The sequence below is a fragment of the Sinocyclocheilus grahami genome, unplaced genomic scaffold (genome assembly GCF_001515645.1).
Source record: "Sinocyclocheilus grahami isolate Dianchi unplaced genomic scaffold, SAMN03320097.WGS_v1.1 scaffold461.1, whole genome shotgun sequence".
NCBI lineage: Eukaryota > Metazoa > Chordata > Actinopteri > Cypriniformes > Cyprinidae > Sinocyclocheilus > Sinocyclocheilus grahami.
Window position 1 is genome coordinate 265,509 of NW_015505640.1, and position 23,044 is coordinate 288,552.

At 37.0% G+C, this 23,044-nt stretch overlaps 1 protein-coding gene across 6 annotated transcripts; it reads right to left on the reverse strand.

Annotated features, from left to right (window-relative positions):
• Positions 1–41: 41 nt before the first annotated feature.
• LOC107552932 (collagen alpha-1(XVII) chain-like) lies at positions 42–21,902 on the reverse strand. 6 transcript variants are annotated; one of them, XM_016234972.1, is made up of 58 exons: positions 21,751–21,902; positions 20,552–20,612; positions 20,280–20,327; positions 19,967–20,074; positions 19,592–19,825; positions 19,425–19,472; positions 19,180–19,209; positions 18,511–18,558; positions 17,230–17,370; positions 15,932–16,105; positions 15,645–15,716; positions 15,458–15,532; positions 14,473–14,547; positions 14,217–14,369; positions 13,971–14,060; positions 13,795–13,839; positions 13,533–13,691; positions 12,870–13,109; positions 12,682–12,732; positions 12,518–12,544; positions 12,380–12,406; positions 12,246–12,281; positions 11,810–11,914; positions 11,584–11,637; positions 11,376–11,393; positions 11,215–11,268; positions 11,082–11,117; positions 10,952–10,987; positions 10,790–10,852; positions 9,862–9,897; positions 9,669–9,740; positions 9,485–9,511; positions 9,309–9,344; positions 9,116–9,151; positions 8,953–9,033; positions 8,768–8,803; positions 8,581–8,664; positions 8,417–8,494; positions 8,169–8,219; positions 8,018–8,080; positions 7,866–7,925; positions 6,848–6,874; positions 6,665–6,709; positions 6,338–6,415; positions 5,938–5,985; positions 5,559–5,696; positions 5,370–5,477; positions 5,178–5,285; positions 4,972–5,088; positions 4,792–4,887; positions 4,536–4,679; positions 4,303–4,443; positions 3,902–4,078; positions 2,524–2,685; positions 2,337–2,417; positions 2,133–2,213; positions 1,923–1,958; positions 42–519 (listed from the first exon to the last, which is right to left on the reverse strand). In XM_016234972.1, exons 2-58 carry the CDS (start codon positions 20,604–20,606, stop codon positions 512–514), a joined length of 4,557 nt encoding a protein of 1,518 aa, XP_016090458.1. In that variant the 5' UTR covers positions 20,607–20,612; positions 21,751–21,902; the 3' UTR covers positions 42–511. The 6 variants fall into 6 exon arrangements, with proteins under 6 accessions (XP_016090458.1, XP_016090459.1, XP_016090461.1 ...); XM_016234973.1 differs by lacking the exon at positions 42–519 and having other exon boundaries at positions 1,440–1,958; positions 8,953–9,030; XM_016234975.1 differs by lacking the exon at positions 42–519 and having other exon boundaries at positions 1,440–1,958; positions 4,828–4,887.
• Between the last annotated feature and the right edge of the window lie 1,142 nt (positions 21,903–23,044).

Sequence of the window (23,044 nt, forward strand, 5' to 3'; positions counted from 1 at the left end):
GAAACTATGAAGCTACTATCGAAATCATATTCTATTCTTTGTTACATATTCAGTGGCTTTTTACTTGTAATGACTCGCATGGTTTAAAAAAATCTCGTGCTTAAGATCCCTTTTTTTTTTTGGTTCGTTACATTTAGATTTTTTGTGCATTTGCAATGCAAAACATCACCATAGACAAGATTCATACAATACAAAAAAAGGCAATAACAAAGCCCACTACTTGGTAAAAAGTACATTTCAAGTGCTATATTCAATGTTAGATAATGAAAACTAAGACTGATGTCTTAAACCCATGCTAGTAAAGATGAAAATCGTTTGGAAAGTATGGATTATAATATATCATGCATTTGTTGTTTATAAAACTACATTGTGATAAAATAGGACCCAAACAAGCCTCTGAGCTGTTACTTCATAAAAAGAGGCTAGTTTATGAATTATCTTAAAGATGTATATTGTTTCTTTACACCGTCAATGCATCCACAAAGGTGTGCTGCTGCAAATGTGTGTGCCCTTACGCACCAGTAGTGATCTCTTTAGTGCATTATGAAGGAAATAGTGCCCAAATATTTGTATACAATTGTCATTTCTCATTTGGCAAGTCACTTTGTGTTGCGGAGTACCCAAGTTTATTTTTTTATGAGCAAATTAATTTCACATATTTGAAGAAAAATAGGGCAGTCTTTGCCTTCTTGAATGTTTCATATATGGTGTTAAAAAGTTATTTATGGATTTAACTGAAGCTGAATGTTTTTATTGTTAGTTATGTTTCATGTTTCATCAATATATAAGGGCAATATGAACTTGCACATGCTAGATGGTTTATCTGAAGTTTAGATTTTCTTTTTATTAAAGGACACACACTTTGATAGATGTAGAGTAGTGTTTAGTCCATTGCAGTCTGCAAAAGCGTTTCAGTGGGAAGACATGAACATTTCTCGCTGTTGCTGAGGACTTGTCATCTGATTCAAGCTCTATTTTTGATAACATGTTTTGTGCAAGAAATTACACACCTGTATCTAATCCATAATATGACATGCTGTGCTTATATACTTTTTGCATGCTGAAAGAAATCCCAAATGCTGTACTTTACCAGAGACATTAACATTTTGAAAAGACAATGCATTTTACAAAGGCTGGTTTTAAAAGTTGGTATTTGCACAACCAGTGCATTACAAATCAGGATACTTGTTCAGAGACCGAAAGAAAGGGCCGATATCCTAGTGTCATACTGCTGAACAGTGACCTTAACCTCCTTCAGCACTTCGATGGAATATCTGATGCATTTTTTTGAGGTCAATTTATGTATCTAAATGCTTGCATCCATTTGTATACTGTAATACTGCTGTAAATAAAACTCATTGTATTTTCTTTGATTTGTTGGTGTTTTTTGTAGTTCGGTACTGAAACTATGAAGCTACTATCGAAATCATATTCTATTCTTTGTTACATATTCAGTGGCTTTTTACTTGTAATGACTCGCATGGTTTAAAAAAATCTCGTGCTTAAGATCCCTTTTTTTTTTTTGGTTCGTTACATTTTGATTTTTTGTGCATTTGCAATGCAAAACATCACCATAGACAAGATTCATACAATACAAAAAAAGGCAATAACAAAGCCCACTACTTGGTAAAAAGTACATTTCAAGTGCTATATTCAATGTTAGATAATGAAAACTAAGACTGATGTCTTAAACCCATGCTAGTAAAGCTGAAAATCGTTTGGAAAGTATGGATTATAATATATCATGCATTTGTTGTTTATAAAACTACATTGTGATAAAATAGGACCCAAACAAGCCTCTGAGCTGTTACTTCATAAAAAGAGGCTAGTTTATGAATTATCTTAAAGATGTATATTGTTTCTTTACACCGTCAATGCATCCACAAAGGTGTGCTGCTGCAAATGTGTGTGCCCTTACGCACCATTGGTCCGAATCCATTTACCAGTCTGGAAATCACCTAAATTCAATATGGAGATACATGTCAGGCTGACTGCTGGATCCAGCGCTCCCTTAAAATACCTCATTATTTGATGATGACAACATAAAACCTTGAATATTATAACCTTTCATGCTAAGATACAGTATATGATGAGAAGCCGAGTATACTATGACTGATATGTAGTTTTCTAACCTTTTTCACCCTTTTCTCCCCTTGGTCCCTCTGGTCCTCTTTGTCCCGAAAGGCCGGGTATCCCTGAGCTCCCCATTTCCCCTGTAGACCAAATACAAGCATATTCACAGCTATACTCGCAGCTCTTCACTTTGATGTTCAAGCAGGCAGCACTTCAGTTCTTGATTCCTTGTCCAGTAGGGCTATATGAATCATGACTCGTACCTTTTTCTCCTTTAGGTCCAGGGTATCCTCTGTCTCCTTTGGGTCCTGGCCTGCCAGGAGGCCCTGGGATGGTCCCATATGCTGAAAAGATGAATAATGTTTAGGAATAATGATACAAGACAAATATGGTGATTAAATATATAATCAGTATATGTGATAAAGTATGTGAGTAAAAGTGGACACTAACTTCTAAAGAAGTCCATTAAGTCAGCCGTCACATTTCCGTAGGAACCAATCACACGGCTGTACCCGGGTGGCCCAGGAGGACCAGGAGGTCCAGCGGGTCCTTGGATCCTTCCTGCTTGTGTTCTCCAGTATCCCTCTGTCAGGTCCTGCAGTATACCTTGATCTAAAGGAAACAAGCAAGATGGATTTGCTTGTTAGCCCTGTGATGGACTGACCATCTGTCCACAGTGTTTCCCTGACTATGGCCCAAGACACTCGGATTGGCTCCAGTACCTCTGTGACTGCATAGGATAAGCGATTTTGGAAAATGGATGGATTTGCTTATTATTACTGTGCTTTGTTCTACTTTTGTCTTTTAGACACAACACCGCCACATACTCGCAGTACCAAACAAAGCCAAAGCAGAATCACACACACAATTAGTAGTGTTTTGTTCCTAAATGAGTCAGTGTTTTAGAACAAATTGATCAGGTGAATGACTCAATGACTCACTCAAAAAGATAATGGCTGCATCCAAATATGCATATTTCCCTACAACCCAGTCAAAGCGCCTTTAAGGTATTTTATAGTCTTTGACCCAGTGGGCACCTTGATATCAATTTGACATCAAATATTCGTCAAGATGCTGTAACAATTTTAAATTCAGTTTGGACAGCAATTTCTTCCTGTAGTAATTGGGTGAAAATAGGAAGTTAATCCCACATTGAAATTGGTTTAATGTATATGTAGGCCAACATGTTTGACGTTCAATTTGCATAAAATCAATGTCATGTAAAGTTTGATTATGTCAATTTGACGTCTTTTCAACATCAGTTGCCGACAGGGTATATAGTTGACTAAAGAACAGTATGTGAATGACTAGTATTTCCAAATTCATAGTACTCATAAAACAATAAAGAAAAAGTCACAGAAGTCGAGCATGAATTCCAGTGCAGCGCTTCTGTCTTAATGAAAAAGTGTGAGGTAAGACGTAAGTACATTTAATATAACTATTTTACGATAAAAATGTTAAACGATCATCAGTAATATCCAGTTATGCAAACTTAACAACTTTGTCAAATTTCTGTTTTGAATTGAAAATATAGTCTATTGTGATTCATATAATTTATAACGGAATGTGACAAGACAGAAAACATTACCACAGCTGTTTTCTGCATAGTAGGCACACGAGTAAATTTGTGCATATTTAAAAAAAATACTTACAAATAAATTAATATTTGTTAACATGACTAGAACATAACTAGAATATTTGACTATAAACTGTTCTTTTGCTGCATTGCAAGCGTGGATATTTCTTTCAAGAATCACAAGGTTAAGTTAATTTTATTGCTTTATTATGAATATAACTGGTGCATAGGACTTGATGATACTTTACTCACTCTTAATGTAATCAGTCACTTTGAGTGCAACATTGGAGTAGTCCACTGGTTCACTGATCTCAGAGCTATAACGGTATTGGCTTCTGGCATTGTGATAACTGTGTCCAGGTTCACCCTTCTGACCAGGCAGTCCGGGGGGCCCAGGGGGACCGTGTACATAGCGCCTCATAGTGTCACCTGAAAAAATATGAGACTATTTATTGATGCGGCAATCAACCACAAAGTGTTTCCAGGAATCGGTCAGACAAATCTAGGACACAGACAGTTTAAAATCATGCATTCAACTGTGATAATGTAGAACGGCGTGAGATCACTTGTTAAAAATCAGTCAATGTCCACCGTTGTAAAGTTACACTGAGGTGTCAGTTTCCAGATTAGAGTGTGTTGTGAGTGACACTCACTCTTTAGGTAGTCCTGCAGCTCAGCACGGATCTGTTCTCGTGCAGAAGATCCTGAATATGATACAAGGCCACTAGTGTCTCCTGGAGGACCCTGGGGTCCTGGTGGACCAGGTAGGCCTGGAGGTCCCCTAAAACCAGATTCTAAATAACAGAAAATCATATAATGAGTTTTTTTTTTGGCAAAACTGCAAAAGTGTATTCGACAGTACAATAAAACCCATGAGAGGACTCACTCTGTAGGTAGAGCTGGATTTCCTCTAGTTTGTAACCTGAGACTGCAGAGGAGCCTCCTGGGGTGCCAGGTGGACCAGGGGGTCCCTGTATTCCTTGAGGACCAGGGGGCCCAGGACGTCCTATGCTTCCACTAAGCCCTGACCCTTCAAACACATTCAAAGTGGAATATGAGGAAAGGAAACTTCTTTACATGTTATAAAACAAAATATTACAAATCACATCTAAAACACTATAATTTTGAACAGAATCACATACTCTGAAGCAGAGCGGTTATGTCACTGTAGGAAGCACCTGGCTGGCCAGGTGTGCCGGGAGGGCCTGGTGGTCCAGTTCTGCCTGTCATTCCCTGCTCTAAAAACAAATTAACAAACGCCATTAGAAAGACAGAATTCAATCTATTGCAGCTTCAAAATAAGATTCAGATTAAAGACACACCATTCATCATTCTGATGGCATAGTTTGCCACTTCCTGTGCATTAAAGGTACTAGCACTAATCCCAGGTGAACCCGGTGGTCCTGGAGGGCCAACCACATAACGCCTCACATCTTCTCCTGAGCACAAGAAAGTCACTGGGTCAACTCTCAGATTCAAGATTCAAAAGGCCATTTATACACAAGTAGGTCTGACATGGTTTACTCACTCTGTAAAAGGGAAATGATGTAGTCAGCACTTATACTTCCAGGTGGGCCAGGAGGTCCTGCAGGTCCTTGAGGACCTTGGCTAATACTGTTACCACTAATTCCAGAGCCTGAATCAAAATTATATATTTTACCACAAATGCAGCATGATGCATAGACATTCATTAAACATTTCACAGCAGGTCTTAACGTACGCTGAATGTAAGCGATAACCCGAGATGCCACATCCTCTACAGACACTGAAAGCCCAGGTGGACCAGGTGGGCCCTGAATACTAGACAAATGCTGCCTCATGCTGTCACCTGTGGAAAGGATGTCACTTATTCATGAGAAAATGACCTTCAGGAGCAGCAGTGTGATCATGCAAATGAACAGGTACTCACTCTGCATATACTCCATGATGTAACGACGATAGTCTGCAGCAGAATGGGATCCACCAGAATGACCTGGAGGACCGGGTAAACCAGGAGGTCCTGGAGGACCAGTCCGCCCTTGTGGCCCGACTGCAACTGCTCCTGATACTGATGGCAACAAGAAGTGACAAGAGTTACGGTACTGTTTTGCTTTGGGAAACTCGTTTGATAATCTAATAATGGTGCTATATTAAAGATTTAGTTCACCCAAAAATTCATAGGATTAGAGAACACGGGGGGAAAAAGTAAGTTGTGTTGAACAAAAGATGAACGAAAGTCTTATGGATTTGGAATGAGACGAGGGTTGTAATTTTTGGGTGAACATATACAGTGCAACATTAATATTTACCTCTTGATTCTCCTTGGAATGCTGATGTACCTGGTACTCCAGGATCCCCTGGGAGATTATTTTAAAGGTTATTGTACTGTAGATATTAATGAAACGGAATACAATGGAGGGCTGTGCAATTAATCGGCATTTACTACACAGAGCCGTAGTTCACTGAAAATTAGGCAATATTGCATTCATAATTGCAGATGAATTGCATTCGATTATGAACGCGATATTGCCTAGCTTGTCAGTGAACTACGGCTCTGTGTATTAAATGCCACTCCAACTGAAAGCAGGTGATGGCGATTTACTACCAATCACGGAACTGGCTTTACTGACGAGATGCGCATGACAATCGCATGCGATTAATTGCACAGCCCTAATACAATGTTTCCCCATCATTAGTCAAGGTTTTTACCTTTACGGCCATCTCGTCCGGGTGGTCCAGGAGGTCCTGGGGGACCAGATGGACCTTGAGCCACACCATATTCAGAGACTATATAGAGTAAAAAATAAATAATTAATTCCATACTATTTATTGTTTTTATGAACACTGAAAAACGTATAATCTCTTCACAATATTTTATTTAACAGCAAATTAAGTATTATAGGGTCTAAGTGCCAAAAACGAATAAACATAAACTAAACAAAGGCAAACAAAACATAATTAAAACTCATTTTTGACCAAATCTGTTGCTGTAACTGTCACAATGTTAATGAATGTGTAAAAAAAAAAGTAACTTACTAACTCTACCGGAACTACCTGGAAGGCCAGGTTGACCTGGTTCTCCTAAAAAATAAAGTCACATATGATAAATAAAGCACTATTAAAAGGCATATGGTGACCTGTCTAAGTATTTATGTGTTTTACTGTTTATATCAATTCTTGTGACCAATATGAAGTGTTGGCTGGAGAAGAGAGCCTTACCCTGGTATCCTCTTGGACCTTGGGCACCTGAAATTTACATAAATGTATCATTAGATATCTGATAATAGTTAAATATTCTACTTTCTGACATCACATTTTCATAGTGCCTTCACTGGTGATAGGTTGGGGGGGGGGGGGGGTATTGTAAATAACAATGTTTTATACTTTGTACATAGCACATAAATAATTGTGTAAGTAGTAAAACAACACAAACGTTTAGAGTTTAGAAACAGTTTGAGTCTCCCCTCCCTTGCCTCACAGTGCTTTGGTCCAAATGCCTACTTTCCTCTTTTACATCACCTACACATACACAAGTTCGGCGGTGAGAGAGAACAAAGTTGTGGAACTCCAGTAAGTAAGGATGTCAAGGCTATTTTATTCACTTAAACATCGGATAAAGTGATTATTTTCTCTTTAATACAGATGATGCCAATGTATTTTTCAACGAGTCGCTATGTTAGCAATAATAATGTTACCTGCTTAACAGAAAGCGTTGCCAGGTTTTCACAACAAAACCCGGCCAATTGCTACTCAAAAGTAGCCCAAAGCTAGTCCAAACTAACCACGTTTCGAGGGGGTCCCCCAGTGAAAATCGCATTCCGGGGTCTAAAATACACGTTATTGGGGTCGCTTCAACCCACGTACATGAAAAACAACCTGCGGCAACAGTGATAAAGTAGCCCAATTTCACGGGAAAACCGCAGACTTGGCAACACTGTGACGGATAGTAATGTCTACAACAGACACGACCTCTGTCGCGGCACGACCACGACAGCTTGAAGTTGTCTAATTTGGCACGGTCTCTCTGCTGCACTAATAGTAGTAAGGCTTTCCTCTGTGTATACATATCCTTACAAGTACAATTTTAGCTGTATTATTGTGTCCCCTTCAAAAATTGCACTTGAGAACTTTTATGTTTATTGTCCCCCCCAGCTGTTTGACAAAATGTATGCCCCTGGTTGGAATAAAGGTACCAACAAGTAGAATCAACTAAACACCAGTTCTGGGTAAGACTAACCTGTCACTCCCTTAGGCCCTGGGGGTCCTGGTGGCCCAGGTGGTCCCGCAAAAAATGTTCCTGTGCAGGCAGCATTGGTAAAATTGTGAGACTTAAAAAACCACAACACCCTTAGAACAACGTATAATACTAGATATATGCTGGAATCGAACCTGAATTAGGCACAAAGTTTCCTGGTTCTCCCTTGTCTCCTTTAGGACCAGGTCTGCCATATCCTATAAGACAGTAACAAAAGAGTTGAGAAGAGTATGCCACAACAGGCAGGTATGAATATGAGAATACTACTCCTTTACTTCATCTTACCTGCTGCACCTGTTTCACCAGGTGGTCCCGGTGGACCTGGTCTAGAATCGCCTATAGGGTGAAAAAATTGATTAAATGCGTTCAAATATAATCCACTCTAAAAGTATAAAATTATATTTTGTCATATATAAAGCTGTATAATTTCATAAACTCTTACATTTCACATTTAAAAGACAATGTATGTGGCAAAAAATCAGACATTCAACAGATGTTGATCCTGAAACCTTTCATGGATAATGTTATTGTACCTGGATGTCCAGGAGGCCCTGGGGGACCAGGAGGTCCAGGTGGTCCATTAACACCAACATGTGCAGCACCGTACTGTCCTAAAAATGTCAGATATACAAGTGTCATATTAATGCATTTCTATAAATTTACTAATGTTCAAATTAGATCTCACTTTCTGACTCACTTTCTGCTCGCGTTGCAACCAAAGTCTCACCAGCGTTAACAACAATACCCGGTTCTCCTTGATCTCCCTTATTACCTTTAGGACCTGCACAAAAATCAAGGTGGATGGATGCATGCATGGAAGGTCATTTGGATATAATTTATATTTTAATATACAATATTACTCCAGATGAAAAATGCTGATTTACCAAGCTGACCAGGAAGTCCAGCAGGGCCAACGGGACCTAGCATCGCAAGACATACCATAAAATTAAATTATAAATATACTGATGTACCCAAACAGTGTAATTAGTTAGCATATGTCAATAACTTGAAAACAGACTGGCTGGATTTGTGATCTGGGTTTTTAACAGTGTGAAGATTATGAACATACCTGAGAGTCCTGGAGCTCCAGATGGGCCAGGAGGACCAGGCCTCCCAGGTGGTCCTGGGATTGCCACTGAGCTAGAACCTGCTGAAAAATTAAAACTCTCAGTAAGTTCACATCACTGCACAGTAAACTGTTAAATGTGTTTTAATACTTCATGTAGTCTTACCTGCATTGATCACTCTTCCAGCCTCACCAGTCTCACCTGTGAACATTTTCAGATTCATTATTTGGACATTTATAGACACAGTTGCACATATGATTCTAACGTCCAAAAATAATACAAAATATATCGCTAAAAACACAAGACTTAAAAAAGCAAGCATTGATCCTGTAGTCTATTTTACTAAAACACACAGCACCTTTAGCTCCAGGCTGACCAGGATTGCCAGGTAGGCCTATGAGAAAAGAAAGCAAACATGATCACCGTTATATCTTCATACATAGTTCAGATAAACTGTAAAAATATAAACTGCATAAAAATTTAACATAAATCAGGTAGACTAGAGAAAAGAATGCAGTTCAAGTGACAGGTTACCTGGAGGTCCTTGAATCCCTGAAGTTCCTGATTTAAAGAGGACAGTAGAAAAAAAATCAAAAATCAAACTTGAGTAATTTGAATGTGTATAACTACATGGCAAATGATAGGAACCGTGCTATAACATGCAGCTTGAGATCATTTTCTCAAAATGAGGATCATGTTTTTCTACATGCTTTTATACCTGGTTGCCCAGGATCGCCGGGTGGCCCAGCTGGTCCTCTGATTCCTGGTAAGCCAATTGAGCCTGGCTCACCTAGATATGAACAAAAATGACACAGAATACAGACAAAGATTAAAATAAAGATGCAGATATAGGTAAAATAAAAAAAAATTTAATTTTATAAATAATAATCAAATCTTAAAATGTCACTCACCTCTTTGGCCCTTTTCACCATCAGGTCCTTGAGGCCCTAGAATGAAATGACAAAAATTACTCAGAGGGGACTTCTTTTTATACCAATACAATATTTGCATTAAAGAAGTCCTGATAATAATAGAACTTTAATAGATTCCATGCACCCACAGCCAATTAAGCAACTAAGCAATCCAGTCTTGGAATATACAATATAGTAATATGATTTAGTGATATTGTTTCAAGAAAAATAGCTTTAGCTAACAAATGAATGGAACAAACCATTTCTGGCCATTTTCCATCTATTTAGATCTACTTGAGACTTTATTTACACTAACTTTCAAATGTTTGGGGTCGGTACGATTTTTTTATGATTTTGAAAGAAGTATCTTATGCTCATCAAGACTGCATCATCAAAATATAAATACAAACATATTGTGAAAAATTATTACAGTTTTTAAAAAGCTATATTCTATTTTATTACATTTTAACAGGTAATTTATTCCTGTAATGGAAAAGGACATTTTCAGCAGCCATTACTCCAGTCTTCAGTGTCCCTCAGTCATTCTAATATGCTGATTTGGTGGTCAAGAAACATTTCTTATTATTATCAATGTTGAAAACAGTCATGCTGCTTAATATTTTTGTGTAAACTGTGATACATTTTTTTCAGGATTCTTTGATGAATAGAAAGTTTAAATGACAGCATTTATTTGAAACAGAATTTTTTTTGGTTAACACGTCACGGTTAAAAATATAGCTCTGTCTGATGTCGACCTGTAATGCTTATATACAGGCAACCCGAATTGGACTTAGGTTTGAGTTTTGAATTTGCTGATCCCCCTCCACACTCTTCTGCCTATCACATGTCTGTTCTCTCCCTATTCTAACAATAAAATGGCAAAAAGCCAAAAATCTCAGGTTTGTGTCTGTTCCTACAGATGAATCACCTGCTGATCCTTTAGCTCCTTTCTCACCAGATGGCCCTTGTCGTCCTGCAGCACCAGGAACACCTGACAAAGGGTACAGTGATTTAACAATGAATGAAATATTTGTAAACATGGCACAAATGAATAAAGTTCTTTGATATGGCTCAGTACAAACATACACACCTGGCATTCCATTTTCTCCTCTATCACCATGATCACCTGATACAACACACATAATTTTACATGAATTCACATGGGCTATACTAACGAACTGGATACTGTATTTCAGGCTGACATATAATTGGTTACAAACCTTTAATTCCAGGTGGACCGGAGGGACCTCTTTCACCTGTAAAGATTTTTTTTTTTTTTAAATCTATAAACATTCGGATTTTGTTTATATAATGCTTTTTGAAAACATACCAAGTGTTCATTGTGATACACACCTTTAGGCCCGGCAGGGCCAGGTTCACCTCTGAAGCCTTGAGGGCCTTGTTCACCTGCACAGAATTTTTATTATTTTTTTTTTTTGTTAATGTCATTATTTTATAACACAAAAATAACATAATTGCGCTAAAATATGTTTTATAAAGAAAGAGTTGATTACCATGTAAACCACTAGCACCTGTTGAACAAACACAAAGAGAACAAAGATCAAACACATGCTAATATTGCATTACTGCTTAGTGATTATGTAACATTTATATATATTTATGCCAAAGCATTTCATTTGCCAATCTCAAATGATTCTGTACAGCTAATTTCACTGAATATAATAAGTATCAGCCTTTATGTAAACTATGTTTTGTATTGACCTTTAGGCCCAGGTGGACCAACAAGACCAGGAGAGCCAGGAAGACCAGGAATACCTGGAGAAAAAAACAGATACACAGACACATTGTAAATGAGATCAAAACAGTAGTTTTATTCTCAAATTTAAGTTGTATATGAGAACCCTAAATTGTATTGAATGAAATACTACAAATTAAATGCTAGTATCATGTTTCAAGAGCCATATTCTCCAAGTATGCAGTATCTTACCCCTTTCACCCTTCTCTCCAGCTCCTGGGGGTCCTGGCTCTCCACGGGGTCCAGGCTGACCATCTCTTCCCCTGAAACCCGGTGGTCCTTCTGGACCATGTTCACCTGTCATACACATTTTAAAGTTTTGATGAGGCAACATCTGGAAAAGGTTCATGTTTTTAGTAAGAGCATTATCAGGACTTAGTCAAGTGTTCACAGAAGAGATGTGTCTATATAATGTAGGTAGGGATTAGTCAGTCAACTGGATTTTAGGGTATTTGTTAGTGCTACAGCATTAGCACCTGTCAGCTGCAGCATTTATGGCCTGTATCTCTAAACTTGAACCTCTTAGGCTTTTGGGGTAATTGTTGATTTACTTTGTGATTTCAACACAGAATTAATGATAGTGAATGTTTTTCCACAAAATAAAAATATTGCATAATGTTTCAGGTACCTGCACTTCCTTTTCCTCCTTCTCTTCCTGGATGTCCTGGCGGAGATATGCACAAAACAAACAAACAAAAAAAACAATGAAATCTTTTAAGACTTCATTCTGCACTCTACAGGAGGATCAAGCATTATTCTTACCTGGTAGGCCTGGAAAACCGTTATCACCTGAAAAACAGGTTTAAATTGTTTACGTTTTCATGTTTGAGACTGTAAGCATATCAATATAAACAGTTAATCTAATTCACATTTCACAGCCAGTTTTAAAATTGTACAAACCCTTCGTTCCTGGAGATCCAGTGTCACCTAAGAGTGGTGAAAAGAGCAAATGTGTGATTGATGTAGTGATGGAAAAGCAGGTTATTGACTATTAAATCTCCGTAGAATGTAGGAATAAAGTTTTCTGCACTGGCAGTTCAGTAAAAACTGAATATCTGGTGTACCTTTAGGCCCTGGAAGTCCTCTTTCAGCTTTAACTGAAGAAGCAAGGAAGGCTAGATACACACAAAAAAAATATTAATATTATTATTTGTATTAAATGTATGCATATATGCGTGACATTTTATAAACAATGTACATAATTAGGTGCACGTGTTTGTGTATCTAAGCAGAACTGTGTTCAGTGATGTACCGTTCATGGCTTCTGACTGCAGCTCTGCTTTCAATATTTGCTGTACATGTCTCTGCAGTACAGAATTGTATGTACTGTGTGCAGAATCCAGTGAATTAACATATGCCGCTTTACTTCCAGCTTCTTTATATAAGCCAATGTCATCATTAGGAGAGGACCGACGACTCGAGTGGGCTGTCATGGAGGAGGATATTCCCTCAAGAGCACTGACACGAGACTGTAGTTTCTTCACCTCCTCAGCTTTAAGGAAAAGAGATTAGCAACAGATTAGAAGACAATATGCAATAGCGCATATATTTATGTGCTATTGTAAGTAACTTTTTTTAAGTTAGGTAGAAAATCTAATCTTGAGTTGAACTGCACACAAACAGTAATCCTCTATTTATAAATACACATTGATACATAAGATACTAATTCCCTTCTCCCAAGTTAAAACCAAATCCATAGAGGTAAGAATTATTTTTTTGCTTATTATGTTTTAATAACTTTTCAGCTCTCTTTGAATACAATACTACATGTTATTAAAATTATTTGTTATTTAGTGAATCATAATTCGCCTCACATTTTGAAAAGCTGTTTCAAATGTCTTAGTAGCAATAATTTCCCCCCAAGAGAAATAGTGAATTAATGTATCATGTCTTTCATTAAAATTACAAGACTTACATAAAGCAATGAGTCCAAACAGAAGGCCGAGGAGCAGCAGGAGACTGAGCAAAAACCCCAGCAGCCACTTCCACCAGGAACAGCAGTTTGTCCCACATCCACAAAGACCCCCTCCACACTTACAGTCATCGTCATCAACAACCTTAGCCTTGTGAATCTCTGACAGGACACACACAGCAGGAGACAGGTGAGCCACTGTTTTATACAGCATTACTGTATACTATATTATATGCAATGTTTTTTTTCAAATAAAAGGATTTACCTGCATATGTAGCCTTATCTTTTGTTGACACTGATGTAGACCCATCTTTGGAGAGGTCAAAAAAATGTTTATTGACAGATATTTCGATAATGTTTTGACATCTCAAAAAAGCAGTGACATCTCAAAAGCTTATATCAAACATAAATATCAAGATACATGAAAATTAATTCCCTTACAATATGCACCAGATCTAGACTTCACAGGAGCACTTTCAGAATAGCTGGTCGTTATAGTTTCCTTCTTCATTGAAACATCTGAATATGACCCTTCAAAGCAAAGATTGTGTGTATTCAGTTAATCAGAATGTAGTGTTAGTGTAGGTCATAAAATTAATCATGTTATATTTTAAATCACTTTCATTCAAACAGCACAAATAATCCCCTTAGCAACATCAAATACAACACTTAGTGTCCTGTGTTTACCCGCTGTCCCATTGGGAGTGCTGTTGGTAAACTGCTTGCCACTGTCTTTGGTCAGGATAAGTTCTTCGGTTTCTCTCTTCACTGGAATGTTCTCTTTCTCCAGTGTCAGGTATCTCTTTGACACATTCTCATTAAGGGTCCTTGTACCAGTTCCTATATATGACACAAAGGCTTCATGTTTATAATGCCACACTGAATATATCTTAGAGAACGACAGTAGCCATAAATCTTTTTCCTGAGTGAGTATAACAAACACCTGAAGTAGAGACGCCTGTGCTAACAGCAAGTGTGCTGTTGGGACTTGAGGAATAATTCTTCTGCACTCCATATCCTAAAAATACCCACATAACAAATAAACAAAAACGTTTGAATGTCAAGTATGTCTTTGCCACTTAAAAGGACACAGTGTTCATGTTCGTCAAGCAACATTGTCTACCGCTTTAGAAAACTAAAGATAGTTCTTATTTTTACTTGACCTAACAACTTTTTCATTGACTCAAACAGAACAAACAAAAGCATTAAATTGCGCAAAAGTGTCAGTAAATACTTTTACCTTGTTGCAATCTATTATAGTTTCCACAAAAATATTAATCAGCACAACTGTTTTCAACATTGATAATCAGAAGATATCAATCATCAGAAGAAATGTTTCTTGAGCAGCAAATCAGCAAATTAGCATGATTTCTGAAGGATCATGTGACACTGAGCTTTGCCGTCATAGATTATATTACATTAAAAAATATAATAAAATAGAAAACATTTATTTTAAAATTGTAATATTATTTCAGAATATTACTGTTTTTACTGTATTTTGATCAAATAAATTCAGCCTTGGTGAGCATAAGAGACTTCTTTCAAAAACCTTACCAACCCCTAACCGTTGAACAATAGTGTATTTATAAAATATTATATTTATAATTTTCATTAAATGTTAGGATTTTTTTTTTAATACTGTGAAAACTCTAATACTGATTTGTTGATAATTTTCATTCCATCCTAGCTGCTTCCTCTAAGCCTCTATTCATGCAATTTCGACAAAACCTCATTTATGTTAAAAGTCTATTCTAGACAATTTAATCATTGTGACATTTAAACAGCTGAACTTTGAACTACTTTGAGAATTCAGCACTGGGCAACAGAGCAAGTGACGATTCTATCAACTGTCTCAAAACTTCGCTCACATTGACCCCGGGCCATTTTTGTTGTTGAGCTCTGTTGAACAGGGTAAATATAACAAACACCTGCAGTGGAGACGCCTGTGCCAACACCAAGTGTGCTGCTGGGACTTGTCACATAATTCTTCTGGACTCCATATCCTAAAAACAACCACATAAAGAAATTAACATGCTTACAAGGAGTGTTATTAACTTGTCATTTGTCAAAGCAATGTCATCACAATTATTTAATATTATATGCCTCAGAGGATACCTGAGTATGTGTTAACTCCACTGGAAGTTAGAACTCCACTAGCAGGAGCTAAATTGTTGTGGAAGCCATACACTGAAAGTCAAGAAAAAACATAGCTAATATATGTCTGTTGGAGGACCGCGCCTTCAACTGAATGTTTTGATGTATTAGCAGTTTTATTTATAATAACACCAGAAAATAGAGTGCGATGTTGGTGATGACTTGGTTAATAAAATACAGAGGGTCGACTTGATAAATTCTCTTTATTACCAGGTCAATTTAGTAAATCAGTGATCAACTGCGCAGACCTGATAAGGAGGATGGTGATGTGCTGTTAACAAGAGTAGCTCCCGTTGACATGTTGTTGGTGTTGCTGTGGAAGCCGTAAGCAGTACCAGTGGAGACTGTAGAGGGCAGTGTGGAGCTGTTCCATGTGTATGAGGCCAGGTCAGCATCAAGAATAGTGGTGTCATATTGCTCAACTGAAAAAATTGAAAGGAAGTCTTAAAAAGGGGTCATATGATGCGATTTCAATTTTTCCCTTCTCTTTGGAGTGTTACAAACTCTTGGTGCATAAAGAAGATCTGTAAAGTTGCGAAGACTAAAGTCTCAAATCCAAAGAGATATTCTTTATAAAAGTTAAGAGTCAACCACGCCTACCTAAAACGGCTCGTTCTAACACGCCCCCACATATCTACCTCAGGATGTTGGAAGATTTGCATAATGCCGCCCAAATGTTCACGCAAAAAAAGAAAGCGTAACTATAATTCTTGCTGTTGCCGCCACTGCCATGTTGTGGAGACACTGTGTTTCGTTGTGAAAGCGAAACTACTTTGTTTGGCCTTCTGACTCACAGCCCGTAAGAACGTTTTTTATATTTAAATAATTTGCCACTGATGATTCAAACTCGAGTTTTGAGCAGTGTAGAGTAGCTTGTTGATTGATGTTTCTCAGATCACAAATGCAGACATGGTTTTATGTTTACACGGCGCGATATGCAATGCAACTCGTAAAAAGACAGTATAAGTCATTATAATCAGTAATTATGTCCCCACTGGATGCAACAAATGCCTCATTTGTAATGAGTTTTATTGGTTTTGTCTCGTCCTGCTGGGAGACGGCATCACAGTATGTTAAGGGGAGCGTAACATTTCCGTCACACGCTTGAGGTATTCGGCCAATCACAACGCACTAGAAAGCTGGCCAATCACAGCACACCTCGCTTTTTTTTAGAACTATGAGCTTTGTAAAAATCTACGCGTTTCAGAAAGGCGGGGCATAGAGGAGAAACAATAACATACATTATATGGAAAATAATGTGTTTTTTTTTACCTTAAACCGCATAAACACATTGCATTACACCAAATACACAAAATAATGTTCTTTTTAGCAAGGTCATATGACCCCTTTAACGCCTTGGAATTGAACACAAGATCTCTATGCACGGATGAACTGGGGAATTTGGTATTTTTTGTGCATAAAAATAAATGGGCTCCTCTGCACACCACTGGTGTGGTTATCTACTACAAAATCTTTACTAATACATAAGCTTTACTAATAACGCATGATTTGTCAATGGCCTGAGCTCTTCTGCAGCTTACAATACCTTGCTTGCTGGAGATCTTGGTGTCTAAGGTTTTGGCCTTGCGAGGTATAGGGAGAGGGGAGGAGGAGGGAGAACGTGTGGGGCTGACGCTGGCCGAACGTGATCCCTTCAACAGCTTCTTCACATCATCCAGCTCTGTCCCTGTAGCAACAGCACTGTGTTAACCACAACATCGTGTCTAAATTTGCCTTCACGTTCACTCTCTCATGCTACTGTCCGCTGTGGTGTTAAAAAAACTTATTCAGCTTTTCCTTGAGCCTCTGAGAAAAATAACTTTATACACAGTGGCAGAGCTAGAGTTTTATACATGGGGTGGCCAAGACTAATTCAGGGGGTCCATAGATCATGACAGAAAATCAGTGCATAACTCCAACCTGGCATAAAAAAACATGAATAAATTCTGCGATTGCTGATTACTTCAGATTACCTGACATCAGCTATTCATTCCTACCTTAACTTCAAATGTTAGTCTATTGAAACTTATTTCTCTTATTTCTATCATCTGATTAACCAGCGGTTGGAGCAAAAGATCTAATATTAACATTTACAGTGAATTTTGTAAATGTTGTTCAGGAAACCTAAAACTTACTTCAAACAGGGCTGCCAACTTTTGAGTTCAGCCTGGTGTGAGAATTATTCAGGAATAATTAACAAGATTGTGATTAAGTACGTGCTATTTTTTTTCCTCAAATTTTCTAAACTAAACTATACAGGGACCCATATTGTTAAGGTTAAATGTAACAATTGATTTGTATACAAGTTCATATTCGACCATTTTTATAGTAAAGTTATATATGTGCAGTTTTATTAATTATAATAAAAAAAGAATAATTATATGAGTAAAAATATAACTAATGTAATTTTTGCTAAATTCTCCATAGTGTACATTTTTCTCACTATAATTTATGGACACTGAATGGATTTTCTGAGTTATGTGACAATGTTTTCAAGCTGCTGTCTTTCCGCAGTTGAAACACTCATTGAGTGATTACATGAGATACTAGTAGCCTAAAAAGTTGTAGTGTATCTTTCAATATGCCCTCAGATGTTCATTCATGTTCATTCATCATTCATCTGCCACTGTATAGGCCTACATTTGTTAACTTGTTTCCTCAAGTTATAACGGGGCTGTTTAAACATTTCTCATCATATTAGTATCAGTTATTTAAAAAAAAAAAAAATCAAATTTAAGTATTGTTAAGTGCTTCGGTTCTGTACCTGTATTTATTTATGTGATTTCCTAAAACAACTGAAATAGACAGAAATAGAGGGATAACATACATCTAGTGGAGGGAGATGCACTCTGTAGCCTGGTCCTGATTTCCGTCTCTAAAACAAACACAGAAAGACAGAGCTAGAGAGAAAATACTTGAACTAATAATTATCTTGTCATTATTTCAACACCAACACATACATTTAGCACACATATTTAAATATGTAACTGATGAGTAATGTCCAGGAACCCCTAAGTGCTGAGAAACATTGAACGTAACTTGGCAATGTTTACTTTCTGATACTGACGACTGACTGTACACTTTTCAGTTTATTCCACTACTACTTTTCAAATTCCATAGATATTGAATATTGAATTGAGTGGAAATTATTTTATTAATTACTAGAAAAAAACTTGGGAAATGAACAGGAACACAGCAGTGTAGGAAACAGTTTTCCTCTATGAGCTCTCTGTTTTTGAGCGTTGCAATAGACAATGGTATTTTTTTCCCCCTAGAAATATTAGACAGCTGAATGCTTCGAGTAACGAATAAGAATCAAGTGGTGTATTTCTGACAAAGAAACATTTCTGAATTACTGCGTGTTTGAAATGTATTTTGTAAGCGGGGTTTTGGAGAGAGTGTTCAAAGTAAAAAAGTTATAAACATAATACCATTGGACAATAAAGATGATTATTCTATGCAAAGTAATTTGCATTAGTGTAAATAATAATCTCACCCCTGCTTTGACTCCTTCCTCTAGTTGAACCTGAAAACAGAGCAATTGAAACAAAAGGTGATATTTCTTGTCTCTATCATATTTCACTGAGGAAGGCCTAGTGCCAAAATTTTTGATGATCCTGATGTTCCATTTGTGCTTTTTGTACAATAAAACTCTAAAGAACAAATGAAGATGCTTTCTTCATTTGTCTCTATCATATAAACTACGTTAAACATTTTTTAAAATTTGGCTGAGGGTCTTACCATAGTCTTTTCTTTTTATTTCTGGGGATGAGCTGTCACTTGAACTTCCTGTTGAAGTTAAAAAATATATATATTACATGCTAGTGTAATTATGAGGGACTGACAAAACAAATGCTAAAAAAGTATTTATTTATTTATTTATTTAAGGTGTCTCAGTTGTGACTAACCATCATAACGACGTGAATGAGTAGTTTTGCTTTTCCTCTCCACAAACAAAGGGGAGACTTGTGTTCTTCTCATGCCATCAGTGGAGCTGGATCTCAGCCTCGACCCAGTTCCCGAACCAGAGAGACTCTCGAAAACTCCAGAGGCACCACCTGTCTTCCTGCTCACAGTTGTCTCCTCTGCCAGATATTCTCCTGATCCAGAGCCTAACCCACCTGCACTCACACCCACAGATGCTGAGACACACAAACAGGGACGAAATATATGAGTTTGTTTTAAATATTAAACATATAATATATAGTATAAAGACTGTATCAGAGTAAAACCTGAAACTAATTATTGTGTAACTCTTAAAAAATAATGCTAGATTGGCTTACACGATGAAAAAAAAGAACTGCTGTTGTTCTGAGTCAAAATGTTCTTCTCCAGACCAGGAGACCCAGAGGTGCTTGACATGCCCTTGCTGGCGGATGCACTGAAGCCTCCTGCGGGTTAAAAACACGGTAAATTACAGCAATGACCACTTTGATCTCATATTGAAAAAGATGCTCAAGTTACAGCCACAGTTTAACAAGCAGGAATTTTCCCATAATGCACAAATTCAGTAGAAGAAGAAGGCATTGAATATGAATAAATCAGACAGTGAAAACAGATCAAATGTACATGGGAAAGTGAACAGGGGTAACTTACGTGGAGGTAAAGATGTAATTCTAGTAGTAGAAATTGTTTCTGTGATGCCTGTTTTCATAATACATGTCTTATAAATGTGAACAGTTCTTGCTTTGAAATTCAAAAACATATAGCTGAATAAAACGTTGCCACTTCATCAAAATAATAATCAAGCTTCTTAGTAACATTACAGAACCAGGTGGCTCAGTCTTCACAATGAAAAGATTTTCACAAAAGATTTTGGTTCAGGTTCACAGCAAATTGATAAACTCAAGCTAATCAAACACCCTTACCTCTCTCTCCTGAACTTCCTCCTGAATAGTTTCTTTGCTGTCTTAAATCATCCATTCCATGCTAAATAAATGTAGCAAAACAATTACAGATCATTCAAATCGGTGTGATACGAAGCAGAGTCAGTCTAGATCTAGACATACTCAAATAGAGCTTTAAGGTGTTTCTATTACAGTTGAACTGTGGGATAGTACTTGATGAGAAGAGCTGCAATAAATATTATGCATTATATACATAAACTTATTTAGTCAATTATACTTAATTTGTGATATATTCCTGAATGAAATTACAGAATAATTTGTTTTTACAAGAAGATATGTTTTACTGTCTTTGTCCATCACAGCAACATGCTTTAACAAGAAATGTTAACTGCATGCACACTGATAAACAAAAGGATTTCTTCTCTTTCCTAGCAGATTCTACTCAAGGCAAGAATATTATAGAATGGAAGATTATTCCACACCATTTCCAAAAAGTAATTACAAATGACACATATACCCAAATTCAACTTTAATGAAAAATAATGCCTAAAGGACAATTTTTTGCTCCAACAAAAGACTAGCAAGTACAACTATAGTCTCATATTTACAGTGGAGAGAGTATAGCAATTTATCACCACCCCACCCTCCTCACATCTTCAGTTTCAAACGCAAGACCAGCTACTGTTTCCCTGCAAACCACAATACATGAAAAAGCTCAACACAGTGAATGGTCCCCCATAGACAAATAATGCCTTTATTTGCTAATGGTGATTGTCTGTACAGAGCTTTTCATCCCTGAATTCAGAATCAGTTCAGATTTTAACCCGACTTCTTCCCCACATTTACTGCGAAGTTTAGAATAAAACAATGAAACATTAAAAACGTCTCATAATTAATAAAATGGACCCATAATTTATCATTATTATCACAAAAACAAACGTTTTGGTTTCTACTGTTTCAGTCTGGGTTTTTGTCTTTGGTGCAGTCCCGCACGGAAACAAAATACAAAGAAATATGTTTACAAAAACAATTTCAAATAAATATTTGAGGAGTGCAACGGGAATCATTTAAAAAGCAATAATTATGAATAAATAAGAAGGAATATATATATTTACATAGCCTAACAAAGCACAAATGTATTGCTATTTGTTTATCTTTTCTCTTTTTTGTGATTAAAAGAAAAAAATTTAGAAAGCAAAATCATTAATAAAATATTTTACCTTTGATCCTTGAGAATCTGAAGAGAAAGGGATTTTAGATAAAGTTCACTTAAGAGTTGCCTGTGAACTTCACCTGTGCAGAATGAATGTTGTTACCTGACTTCTGCTGTTTTCTTTCTGATATTCTCTCTCCTTTGACCAGCAAGTCTCCACAGGAGTTCTGGGTAGGATTTTATGCCAAGCCACTCCCCTGTCTTTTGGCAGGTACACAGACAGACTTTTAAAAAAAGACAATACCCTCAGGAATCACAATTTTATCCTTTATGTTCCAGCAAACTAAAGCTTTAAGACATGTTCAGGTGAACACAGGTGTGGCTGGATGTATTATCTATGCGTCAGTAACTTCGCCTAGACTGACACACAGAAAAAAAAGTTTAATCTACTACTGTTGGCATAGCAGCATAAACAGGACAGAAAATGCATGTTGTTCAGCTTGAAGCAATTAATCTAAAATATTTTAGAATAAATTATTTAAGCCATTGTATAATAATATGCCATGTAGGAAGTTAGGTCATAAAGACTTCGATTACATTATATAACTTTGGGAGGCTCATGCTTTGTCTCTTATTAAAATACACTACAGAAGTGCTTTATGAGCGACATACATATTGCATTTCAGATATATATTCTCAGGAAAAAAGTTACAAAGCTGCCACTTGTACAAAAGCGTTACATATTAAAAGTACATATTAGTACCTAAATTATACATATTAGTACCTTTTTGAAAGCTCATACATTTCCTGGGAATCAAATCATGTTTAAATATACCTTTCAAATCACTACAAAGAAAGTATGCGTCTTTAAATAAACTGTAGGAACATGACTATAATAATTTTACTTTAGCTGAATGCGCCAGCTGATTACAGACAGAACATTTGTATGATTTGGGGTCATATGAGGATATGTCCGGCTTATATTACCAGCAAGAGTTTAACATCCTTACAGAGTGTTCATGCATACCATTTTAGCCAGTCCTATATGATACATATTAAGTGATTTTATTACTCATTATCTCAGTGAATAATCCGAAGACAGCTGGATCAAAGAACAATGCAAATGTTCCAAATGGAATTCAGGCACATACAAGTTTTCAGAGGGAAAAGGGTGTTGCTTCCCTTGGGATTTACATGCCATTTTCTATGGATACATTTTTTCCCAGTGGGCAGTGGGCACACCCTGCTGATACAAAATGCACATTAGTCACAACATTTTTAACTCCACCCCATACGCATCTTTCTCTCTCTTTGCACATTGTATTAGACGCCATACAAATTTTAGAAACGTGAGAGAGCAC